General features: G+C 51.1%; 4 protein-coding genes across 4 annotated transcripts; 2 read left to right on the forward strand and 2 right to left on the reverse strand.

Moving 5' to 3' along the window:
* Positions 1–2,482: 2,482 nt before the first annotated feature.
* Positions 2,483–3,655, forward strand: BBA_05248 (GPR1/FUN34/YaaH-class plasma membrane protein; the record flags this gene model as incomplete). Its single annotated transcript, XM_008600345.1, has 5 exons — positions 2,483–2,664; positions 2,785–2,975; positions 3,045–3,170; positions 3,248–3,423; positions 3,488–3,655. 5 exons carry the CDS (start codon positions 2,483–2,485, stop codon positions 3,653–3,655), a joined length of 843 nt encoding a protein of 280 aa, XP_008598567.1.
* Positions 3,656–5,057: 1,402 nt separating this feature from the next.
* BBA_05249 (DNA repair exonuclease rad1) lies at positions 5,058–6,604 on the reverse strand (the record flags this gene model as incomplete). The annotated part of the gene is made up of 5 exons (XM_008600346.1): positions 5,058–5,884; positions 5,934–6,117; positions 6,262–6,301; positions 6,359–6,413; positions 6,466–6,604. 5 exons carry the CDS (start codon positions 6,602–6,604, stop codon positions 5,058–5,060), a joined length of 1,245 nt encoding a protein of 414 aa, XP_008598568.1.
* A 348-nt stretch (positions 6,605–6,952) lies between these two features.
* On the forward strand, positions 6,953–8,466 carry BBA_05250 (histone acetyltransferase; the record flags this gene model as incomplete). Its single annotated transcript, XM_008600347.1, has 3 exons — positions 6,953–6,974; positions 7,025–7,353; positions 7,414–8,466. The coding sequence occupies 3 exons, from the start codon at positions 6,953–6,955 to the stop codon at positions 8,464–8,466; spliced, it is 1,404 nt and encodes a 467-aa protein (XP_008598569.1).
* A 1,070-nt stretch (positions 8,467–9,536) lies between these two features.
* On the reverse strand, positions 9,537–10,547 carry BBA_05251 (uncharacterized protein; the record flags this gene model as incomplete). The annotated part of the gene is made up of 1 exon (XM_008600348.1): positions 9,537–10,547. The coding sequence occupies one exon, from the start codon at positions 10,545–10,547 to the stop codon at positions 9,537–9,539; it is 1,011 nt and encodes a 336-aa protein (XP_008598570.1).
* Positions 10,548–11,832: the final 1,285 nt, after the last annotated feature.

Raw genomic sequence — 11,832 nt, forward strand, 5'->3', positions numbered from 1 at the left:
CGTGGCTGCACCTTTGTTTGATCGATATGGTTACACCTGGCAGGGTACTTTGCAGAGTTCGCGACAACTTACCATTTAGCGTACAACTCTTCATGCCCACAGCTCCATCATTAAATGAGAATCATCTTTGACTAGACAGTCATCGCTGGTAGCTGTTGGCTTACATTCGGCATCGAGCCGGGGCCCGCATGCGGCAACTGTTTGCCTCGGCCCGGACCACGGCAAGTCTCAGACATGAAAGGCTCAGATGCGTTCACAGGGACCTGATATCTCGGCATTAAGAGGCTAAATCTGTATTGTCGTTACCTCTCTGAGTCTACTCTCGCATTGACACCGGCACCGCTTGGCCTGTGGGCACTTCAACATGCTCATCTGCCGCCCAGTTCAAACTTGCTGGACAGTGTTCATCGGCTACTCTAGCACACCGCTGTATTTAATGAAACAAGGAGCACAAGGATCAAATCTAGAGTGAGACTGAACTTGTGTCTCACATGTCGCTTCCTTTGCAGCTGTTTGCTGGTGATGGCTGCGGAGTGAAGATGCAGTCACGATCAAACGACCTTGGCTCACCCCAGAGACAATCTACCTCGGAACAATTACATCGGATGTACGTAAGACAAACTCTTGAAACTTACCCGCCGGGTCATCTTCATATTGTTACATTGCTCTCCATAGATCACCCCTTGCCACCGTTTGCACGTCACTGGCCTATACTTCGTAGCAGTACATATTAGCTCGGGTTTCCCAGTCTTATTTGAACAAAACTTGACCGTGAAGATACGTGTCACGGCGATAGTTCAGAGTATACTCTTAGCCTCACTTACGAGGATGTAATTAAAAATCATCGTAAGTAGATGGAAGCTGGTATAGATGCCTGCGGTGTCGATGCAGCGATTGTCGATGAGCATAGTAAAAAGCGAGTTAGTCTTTACCCTTTTCAAATGTCAGCTTTGACAATTGGCCCTTTCAGTATTTACAAACTTTCAATGCAGAATTAGACTACAGTATACACTGTTTTCATAATCGAAATTGGAGCGATGACGATCTCGCGAATGGTTGATTGGTTGATAGAATCTAGTGGGCGACGTAGATGCACAGCGACGAGTCGCTCTACTGGTACGCATATGCTCTACTGCATGACAGCGGTCACGACCAATACAGCGCAAAGAGAGGGAAGAAAAAAAAGGTCTAAAAGTTTTGCAGAAGCTATGCGTGCCAGGCACAGCTTCGCCGGGAGTATTTATGTGTGCGCACAAACACTTTCTCGAGACGCTGGCTGCAGTTGCCGGCGCGAATAAAAGTCAGACAAGGTCGTTGGGTCTCTTTGAGCTCTTGAATCTCTTTGAGCTCTTGAAAAATATGTTTGATGATTGAATGTTTCAAGGAAAAGGGTCGGCTCAGTGCTGAAATTGGCCTCTACAGAACTGGCTCGGCGTCTTCTTTGTTGCGAGTTACTAATAGTATGTGACTGCACTGATCGACTTCAGACAATGTCGTCCCCTACCTGCGTAGCTTTGGAGGGTCATATGATGATACCACGACTACCGAATAACTAGTTACACTACGGCAGCTTCCAAAGTAGTTACTTCTTACTGTCCAACATTCCGAGATTTGCTCTGCTTTACGAGGAATTGGAGCCTCGGCGAACCCTAGCCGTCGACACCGGAGTGTGAGTGGTAAAGGTTCTACGAATCAGCGGGAATGAAGCCGTTATTTGTATCCTTGTCTGGTCCATCGCCGGCCAGAGACAATAACATGCACAGTCCAACGACTACCGCCAAAGGGTAGCCACGTTTGGTCCGTGTTCGCTTCCTTTGACTTCTCGACCCCAAAGAACACAGACCTTGGCTCAATAGTTCATAATGGCCTTTGAGCTCACTGGCGCACCTCTGCGTCACAGAGTTTTGGCACGACGCCTTGAATACACCAAGCAAGCACACAAAAGATTGTGCCAACCCTGGACAGCCTCACTCTGCTGCTATAAACTAGACAGATTACGATGGAACAATACCTATGAGAACCGGGATAAAAGATGTTGTATCTGGTCTGACTTACTGATGGCGACGCTGTATTTGGCAACACAGACAACGTGGGCTGTCAGGCAGGGGATTGAGCCCAGGCTTCGGTACGCAGCGGGCGCCATTTGGCTCTACTCGTCCCCCCTGCCTGGCGTTGAATAACAAAAAAACAAAGCAAGCAAACAAACGGTTCATCGTCAAGCACAAACGCAACTAGCCGTTTGACGGAAATTGTACTTGAGCAGAATATCTTGAAAACTGGGGTAAAATGAGAGATGGCGAGGGTTCCTAATTGATCATGACTGACTCAATAAGTAGAAGCCCACCGCGCGCCTGTGATGTAGTAATTAGACCTTGCAGCCACTTTTACACTCTTCTTTTTGGTTTTGGGGGGTTTTTTTTTTTTGGTTTTTTTTTCCCGGACTCTTCCCACTGGCCTTTTCATATACTTTGATTATCTCACAATGGCGTATGCTGCTGATACAAAGGAATCCGACTCTGAGTCGTCGATACGGCCCAACATGCCTTTTCTTCACCAGGTCCAAAGCGTCACAGTCACAAACGAAATGTTTGAAAAGCTATATCTAAACCCCGCGAACCGCGTCAAAGGCAACCTTGGACAGACCTTTGCGAACCCGACCCCTCTGTGAGAAACCCCCCCTCCCCATCACTGCCAGCATTTACAGTTTTGACTCTGCTGCAATGAAACGGGCCAGAGAAATATGCGGCGCATGAAAATGCTAATATAAAAAACCACCTGGGCAAGTCCACTTCTCGGTTTCCTCATTGCTTCTACACCTCTGAGCTGTGCGCTGATGGGCTGGCGCGGTGCTGGCGGCGGCGGCGCCGCGACCATTGGCACTTTCTACTTTTTCGGCGGCATGCTGCAGATTCTGGGCGCGATTCTGGAATGGATCATTGGCAACACATTTGTCTACATTGTTTTCGGATCCTTTGGTAAGTTTGCCAAGCTTCATGGGTTCAACATCTCGCTTATTTACAACCTTTTTTTGTCTTTGTTATTAGGCGCTTTCTGGCTCGCCTTTGCAGTCACGCTTACTCCATTCTTCAATGCCCAGGGCGCATTTACCGCCAATGCCACGACGGCTGCGGAAAAGGCTGCTGGAATTGCTAGTTTTCAATCCAGCACGGGTGAGTCTGGACTTATGCCAACTCGCTTGAAGCAGCAAACGAACAATGTCACTGACCAATCCCCCCCCCTCCTGTAGCGTTCTTCCATGTCTGTATGGGCGTACTCGTCTTCATGTTCCTAATCTGCTCCCTCCGGACAAACATCGTCTTCTTCACCATCTTCCTCCTCCTCGACATTGCCTTGTTTCTGCTTGCAGGCGCGTACTGGAAGGCGGCTGCTGGCGACATGCAGGCATTTCACGCACTAGAAGCCGTAAGTATAACAACCCCGGAACGTATCAAAAAAATCCAAGCGCTAATGTATTAAAAAATCCAAGACAACTGGTGGTTTCGTGTTCATATTATGTATATTTGGGTGGTATCTCTTGTTTGCTCAGCTTCTTCGCTCGGTCGATTTCCCCCTCAATCTTCCAGTCGGCGATCTTTCGGAGCGCCTGTTTGTTCGTCGACAAAAGGCAGTCAAAGATGCAGAGGACAGTGCATAAGTCTGTCTCAAGGGTGTCCCGCATTTGAGTCTGTCAAAGCTCGCCTGGTGTTTGAGAAGCAGCGTCGTCCTTTAGGTCCTTTAGTTTCCACTGATTTTCGCTGTCTCAATGGTTCTCGAATGAGCCGTCAGTCGGTGCTCGGCAGAAGATCGAGTCCGAGGCACAATAATAATTATAATATCAATCTGCGGTTTGCATCGCTGGTTGTATTTTTGATAATCTTCGGTTGAGGTATCAAAGAGGCGTATAGTTTGGCAAGCATATGAATAGATGCGCGTTCAGGTGGAAAGACATGTTGTATGAAGCCGCATCCGTCGTGCGAATGCTAACACTGCAAGTCTTTCACAGAATATTGTTCGCTTCTCGCATTGCACGCGAGGTTCCAGTCTTTAAGAAAGAAGCAGCCGCATGCTGCGGCATTCTCGGTGTCGGTTTTTGCCCTGTCGCTTCTGTTTTTTCTCGCGACGGCAGCGCAATGGTGTCATCTGCAGGTGTAGACTTGTCGCTTTGCCGGGCCGGCTTGCGGCTTCCGATGCATGAAGTAAACCACATGGATACGCCGGTTTTCAGGTTTTCAGCCCATGTACCAAGTGCAGGTATTCGATGTTGTGCCACTTCCGTCGTGGCTCGGTGTAGCACGACGCTCAGGGAAGAGTCCATCTATTATCAATTATTTGGGATGTCGGAAACCGAATATTAGCACTTCATGCAAGCCTCTGCCCTATCGCTTCTTCGGCTTCAGCTTCTGTCCGAGATGGGGTGACAATTTGTCTTCCTCTTCATGCTTTGGAATCGCTGTGCGGACTCGCCGTGGATCCGTTCTGGACAGACCAATTCCGCGGGTGGTGAAAGAGTCAGGATGATGTGCAAGGATGAAGGCGCGTGCGTATAATACGTATAAGACGCTCCAATGGAATTATACCCAAATATGACAGGGAAAGCAACGACATAAATGCATCTGGTCATGCATGAATCCATGATTCAAACCGCGAAATGCATTCATTTTAGACTTTCCAATAGTGGTCCCGTCTCCCTTGAGGTGGATAAATAATATCAATAGCACGACGCCACAAACCATTCTCCCTCTTATAGCGAATTTCTCCATTCCAATTAAGGGTGTCATTGCCACGTGGTGCTGCACTGAATTGACGCGAGTCAGCAGCGGCACAAACAAGTATTTAGCTGCCGCAAATTCCAGAGCAAGATTACATCGACGGTGAAAAGCAACTCGCTGAAAGACACAAGCGATGGACTGTTGGCTCGCTGTTGTTGGTGTTCACATCAACCAAAAATTCGCAACAAATTGTATCAAAACGTCAGCTATAGATTTCTGGCACATATATCTGTATTATGACGATCCACATATCGCATAAGGTCTGCGCAGCCAATATTTGTCTTGTCCCTATAATTCGGGCCCGCTGCCCACGTCAACGTTATCCCCTTCCTCGTACTCTTCCTCATCATCATTAGCCGCAAAGGGGACGAACCGAAAGTCCAAAAAGCTCCGCTTGCCTCCCTCTATATCGACGAGAAATTGTAAACTAAGAACCCCTTGCCCATCGCCTCGCAAGCTGACCTTGTTCGCAATGCGCATGGCCTCGGTCGAGTTCTTGATAAAGTCAAACTTGTACGACTGCGTCCATTTGTCTCTAATACTGAACGTTTCCAGTAGCTCCCTGCCTCGGGCAAAATCGACATCCGAGCTACCCAAGTCGCCCTTGCCGGTGAAGGATAGGTAAGGCGACGTTTTTGACGTCGTAATTGATAGTTTCATTGGCGCTGTAGGCGAGATTTCTGCCAGAGAATCTAGCAGTGACCGCGATTGCATGATGATCTTGAACCATATGTCGTCTCTATCCAGAGGTATGTCGTCTGTGATCTCGGGTACATATGTTGCGAGGCCAGCTGTGGTTTGAACACCTGATTCCTCTATCATAACTTTGAATGGGTCACCTTCTTGCCCGTAAACCAGAGTGCATGTTCCGGAAATCCCCAGTGTCTGATTGCTGAATGCATCCGGGCGATAGTTCCTCAAATTGCTCCGATATGGGTCTTGTTCAGCTTTTTGAGCTCGCGCGGCAACGTCCACAGCGCCAAAGATTTGAAGAATTTCGAGGAACGATGACAGTGGTATTTGAAAATTTGGTAGCTCTGGCGGCTCACCGTCTTCTGCAGGTGGTAAATTGACAGAGTACGAAGAGAAGAGAGATTTGTTGAGAAATGCCACTCCTGAGAACATGTTAGTACAAGATCTCTACGCAACAGTCCCAGCACTTACCTTGCATTACTTTCGCGTGATCCGCCGCGAAACGAATACCTTCTTCAGTGATTTGAACGTGAACTTTCGGAGAGAAGTTAATGCACCGTAGAAGCTGATAAAGCGGACGCGTTGACGTCGCCACGGCGCGTAGGATTGGATGTTTGTCCGTCATGACGTAATGGCCTTCTTGGCTGTCGGAGACCTAGAGTTGACGAGTGTAGTAAAGAAAATTGCAGAATTTAAATCAAATATAAGTGGCGCTGAGTGGCCTTTTGCTCTTGTGTGTTCCAGCTAATATACAGTGTGTGTCGCTCCGACTTTAATGAGGGCGTGGGGTATCTCAGACGTAGACTCCGACCGCGCAGAACATGTATACAACACCGTATCTAAAAGAAGTCAGCTCATGGGTTGTCTAGAGACGAATTGGACGCTTTGCGACATACGCTAATGCCAGAGATGCTGGAATACCGACTGCAAAGACGTTTACTAGCGAACGGTCTGGGATTGTCAGCGGTACTGTAGGATTGGCACCTCGACTGCCTTGACTCACTCAATGCAAATACACCAGTAGCAATGATTCCCAAAAGAAGTAGTACAAAGCCGACCAAAAATTGGCTGCCCTTGCCGACGGTGGGGAGGAATGGACTGCCAGCAGCAGCTAGCCAGACCTCATGCAGCGATGAATCCATGTAGTATATGTTTGTGTGATGTGCGAGCTCGGTTTTTATACGAGTACTCGTGAACTTATGCCGCCGCGCGCCGTCGTCCTTTGATGGGAGAGATCAAAGCTTCGCTTCGTTAAGTTGTCGCAGGAAGATGATATGGAGGAGCTCCCGATGCACGATGTGAATGCGTGTCCCGTTGTCGCCAATTAGGACTAGCGCGATTTGGTTCCTGGCGTGGCTCATAACGTAAGCATGTTGCCCCACCAGTCGCGAACGGCAGCTCCGCAAATGCGACACAGATCAAGTCCAACTTTGAAAGCTCCAGAGTTTAGTAGTTCATGTTCACTTACTCAAGGCAACGGACGCCTGCAAATGTCAGAGATCAAGGAAGAGAGTAAGTGTTACGATTTATGCGCCAGTGCGTCGGTACTGATTCCACATGAGTAGTGAAGCGCAAAGCTGAGGAGGATTTACCCTCCCCTGCAGCCCCGAAGCGCGCCAAGCACAGCGACTCCGAAGAGCCCCAAGACGACGATCAATTAGATGCATCCATAAGCGCACCAGCTGGCGACGACGCTGGGGCCGACGATGGAGTTGAAGACGGTGTGGATGACAAGGACGATAAAGACGATGATGGAGATGGAGACAATGACGATGAAGACAAGGACGAGGAGAAGGATGAAGACCCAAATATCAAGTCAGAGGACGGCGTCGACTCAAAGACGGAAGACTCGTCAGCTCCTGCGCTGAAACGCATTCCGTTCCCCGACAAGGTAAGCTTCGGGTGCTACCCTTTCCCATGCTTGTCTCGCTAACGAACGTTTTCCATGCAGCCAGGCGTTATTGAAGAGCGAAACGGCGAAATAGAATTTCGAGTAGTCAACAACGACGGAGGGCGCGAATCACTGATCGTTCTGACCGGTCTCAAGTGTTTGTTCCAGAAGCAGTTGCCTAAGATGCCCAAGGACTACATTGCGCGACTAGTCTACGATCGAACTCACTTGTCGATAGCAATCGTCAAGAAGCCACTCGAGGTAGTAGGCGGTGTCACATTCCGTCCGTTCAAGGGCCGTCGATTTGCGGAAATCGTCTTCTTCGCCATCAGCACAGATCAGCAGGTCAAGGGTTATGGTGCGCATCTCATGTGTCACTTGAAGGACTACGTCAAAGCCACCAGCGATGTGATGTACTTTCTAACGTACGCCGACAACTACGCCATTGGCTACTTTAAAAAGCAAGGCTTTACAAAGGAGATTACGCTCGACCGGAGCGTCTGGATGGGCTACATCAAAGACTACGAAGGCGGCACCATTATGCAGTGCTCAATGCTCCCGCGCATCCGGTATTTGGAAGTCGGACGCCTGCTGCTCAAGCAAAAGGAGTGCGTCCAGGCCAAGATTCGAGCCTACTCCAAGTCGCACAACGTGCACCCCCCACCCAAGGAGTGGCGGCACGGCATCAAGGAGATCAACCCGCTCGACATTCCCGCCATCCGCGCCTCGGGCTGGTCACCGGATATGGACGAGCTCGCGCGCCAGCCGCGGCACGGCCCCAACTACAACCAGCTGCTGCACCTGCTCAACGACCTGCAGAACCACAACTCGGCGTGGCCCTTTTTGGTGCCCGTCAACCGCGACGACGTGGCCGACTACTACGACGTGATCAAGGAGCCCATGGACTTTAGCACCATGGAAAGCAAGCTCGAGGCGGACCAGTACCCGACGCCCGAAGAGTTTATCAAAGACGCGACGCTCGTATTTGGCAACTGCCGAAAGTACAACAATGAGAGCACGCCGTACGCCAAGTCGGCCACCAAGCTGGAAAAGTTCATGTGGCAGCAGCTCAAGGCCGTGCCTGAGTGGTCGCATCTGGAGCCGGAAAAGTAAAGGGGCCATGCTGCGCACGCCACGATTTTATTCATGTGCTGTCCCAGACGCTACAATTTTTTTTTCAGCGTTTGTTCTTGCTGTACCGCCTTGTATCAATCTTCCTTCAGCGACCAACTGTCGTGATCAGAGGAGTTCGGGTTCACAGCGTTGGTACAGAAAGAGTACGCCAGACGCTTGCCGCTAGGTTGCCGCTTTCGGGAAGACGGCCCGTTGTCGGCAAGCTGCAACACCAATCTGCTTTGTTGTCGAGCTTCTTCATTTACTACTTGGTGTCGTATTTTATTTTTTTCTTTTTGGGGGGGATTCAGGGATCCGGGGGGCGGTTTACAACATGATTTTACTTGACATGATTAGCGGGCGTTTTAACCTGGCAAGGGTTGTGGACGATGGAGTAATTGAGTTTTGTACTTTTTGAATGAAGTATGGATGGGATGTATGGCAATTGGTAAATCAAAACATTTGATCAACTTGGCGTGCCTGCGTGCCAAGTTTCTTGCTGCGACTATCCGGAGCCGTAAGCCGGCCCGTGCTTCTGGGGTCACCTGAATGCTGATCAAGCACGCATCGAGGTTCCTGTTTGAGGCGAAATACGCCGGGGGGCAGATGCGCGGTCGGGTCAGCTTATGTCATGTGTGTGAGGCAAACATTCTTTGTATTTGTCTAAAGGAATCCATACATTCCAGATGAATGGTGAAGAATAAGCGGGAAGAAAAAAAAGTAGACAAGCTGTAAGTAGGCCAAAAAGAAATATTAAAATCGTCCCAGATTTTTTGGCTCACTTCTTCCAGGACGGAAGCAAACGTCCGGAAAAAAAGAATTCAATCGCTGTAAACAAAGTAAAAGGAAGGGTCATTATCCCAACGCTGCGGTAATGTGTCCCATCGACTCCAAAAAAGTCCCGATAATCAAAATAAGAATTCCGAGTGCATGCACTCATTGCTAGTGAAGCTCCATTCTCGCCCATCATGACCAGCCGCGTAATCCATGGCCTTTGCTTGGTGTCTCTCAAGCAATTTTTTTGGCGTGTTTTGTAATGTCTTTTTTTCTTTCACCATCAAGCTCACTGCTTAAGCACTAGGATTGACTGTGCGAGTGGCATTCACCTGGCCGCCAAAGTTCCAGCCCATGGCGGAGCGCGGGGTGGCCGCCCTCAGCTGGCGGCTCAGGGCATTAGGGGTAGTCGCCCGAAAACGGGCGGGGTCGCCGCGGGCAGAGATCGAGGTCTCGCCGCGGATGACCTCGCGGAGCATGGGCTGGAGGAACTCTGGGATATCGTCCCACTGGCCGCCGCGGGCGAGGTCGAGCATACCGTGGGGAACGAGAGCGGCGGTGCGGGTCAGGGGCGCGGTGCGACTACCGGCAGCGGACTCGGTCATTTGCTCGGTGACAATGGCGAGCTCGCCCGACTCAATGGCCGTCTTAAGCCACTCCTCCCAGGCCTCGTCAAGGACGGCGGAGCTGTCGCCAGCATCGCGACGGGCGGCCTGGGTGCGGAGGCGAGCGTTGAGCTCAACGCCGACGCTCTCGAGCTCGTCCTCGCTCGATTCATCGTCTTCGTCGTCGTCATCCTCATCGGCGGGCTGGTAGGGCGGAGTGGACATGCCGCTGCTGGAGGGGCTAGAGCTGAGGGTCGGGCTGGAGGCGGCGTCGATGTCAATATCGGTGGAGGGAGTCACCCAGACGGCGGGCTCCTCCCAAGTCGGGAAGCCATCGGCGGTGGTATCGCGGATAGCGATGCCCTGCTCCTTTTCGAACTTCTCCTTGGCCCACTTGGTGCCCTCCCACTTGGTCAGGCCGGCAATCTCGAAGCGCGTCAGGCCAAGGGCGTCAAAGGCGCGGAAGAGGCGGCGGTGCCATGGCCAGCGGCTCAGACGCATGCGGTGTGTAGGGTGAACGTAGTCGAGGCCTGGGTACTTGGCCTCTTGTGTATCGATGTGGCCGTAAAAGGAATGCGTTTCCTGACGAACCTCGGGGATGAGGGAGCGCTGGAGGAAGGACTGGAAGTTTTGGGGCTCCGAGGACTTGGGATGGGGGAAGAGCTGATCGTAGACGATCTCTTCAATTGGACGGCCCATCATCTTGGCGGTGTTGTTGCTCGCCGTGAGCGGGTATATCCGTAGTGGTAGATTGGTGTTTCGACTCTCGTTCAGGGGGGGAATCGGGCTGGTGTCGAAAACGCGCTTGTCTGTTGGAGATGGGATGAGAGTCGAGGGGTAGACTAGTAGACGTTGGTGAAGTGCGAAAGAAAAAAACGCGAAAAAGATGAAGAGAAAGAGGAGGCGAATGCGATTAATAGAAAAGAAGCGATAAGAATGTAAAAGCAGCTTGGCGGGCGAATCCAGGGTTATGAAGGCGTGGGATGGGCTGGACTGCCTGTGACCTGAGTGACTTGAGTGACTTGGGGGGGTATTATGAGGGCAAAAAGAAGGGGGTGTGGACAGGACAGAACAGGACAAGGGGCAGGAACATTGCAACCACTGTGGGTCCATGAAGAAGGTGTTTCCACCTTTCTTCGAGGATGCACATGGGCTCGATCTGGGTGGGCAAATAGCTCTGTTTTTCTCTGCCATTCTCTCGCTGATGGACTAGACCATCCTACGGCCGACCGCGTTGCCGCCACCATGGCGTGCATGGGCACAGACGGCCAGGCAACCAGGCACTTTGTAACGATGCTTGACCAAAAGATCCAGAACCATGACAAAGTTTGGTGATGCTGGGCAACCGCTGGGAGGTTGGGACGAGTAGTTGCCCGCGTTGTCGAGGTCTATATATCCATGATTCTTCGTTCGGCGCCTTGTTCCCCTCACAAGCCCTATTATTCGCCTCTTTGACGCTTCTTGGCAATACAATTGCCGCCTGTAACAGGGCCTCGGAGCAAAGGAGGGGAAACGACGAGCAAAAGGGACAAGGGCAGAGACTAATACGGGGCTACCTATTGTACTGCAACACCCACCTACCAAGCCCACGCCCCTGATGATCCAACTGTGCACCTATTGGCTAGCGCGAGGCCACTCGATGCGGGTTTGCTCAGAGCAGAGTAACACGACTTGCACGAGTGACACTCATTGGACTGTCGCGATCTTCCAGCGTTGCCTCTTTTACTAAGAATGGGGTAGTTTCCGCTACAACTGCGCAATCATGGCGTCGCGCCGCAAAAACAGCATGCCCGGGCCAGCTCAGGGCAAACGTTGGGGAAAAAACGAGACCAGCGGATTGCGGGCATTAAATTGCAAGGCACGCTGGTGATTGCCAAATCTCTCGCTCAGGGCCATGGCGGGTGCGTGCGGTCGGCCCGTACACCCTATGAACGGACGGGGAAGGCGCTCGGTGGCAAAGGTGGTTCTGTCGCATACTGATGAGTAG

The sequence above is a fragment of the Beauveria bassiana genome (genome assembly GCF_000280675.1).
Source record: "Beauveria bassiana ARSEF 2860 unplaced genomic scaffold BBA_S00013, whole genome shotgun sequence".
Taxonomy (NCBI): Eukaryota; Fungi; Ascomycota; class Sordariomycetes; order Hypocreales; family Cordycipitaceae; genus Beauveria; species Beauveria bassiana.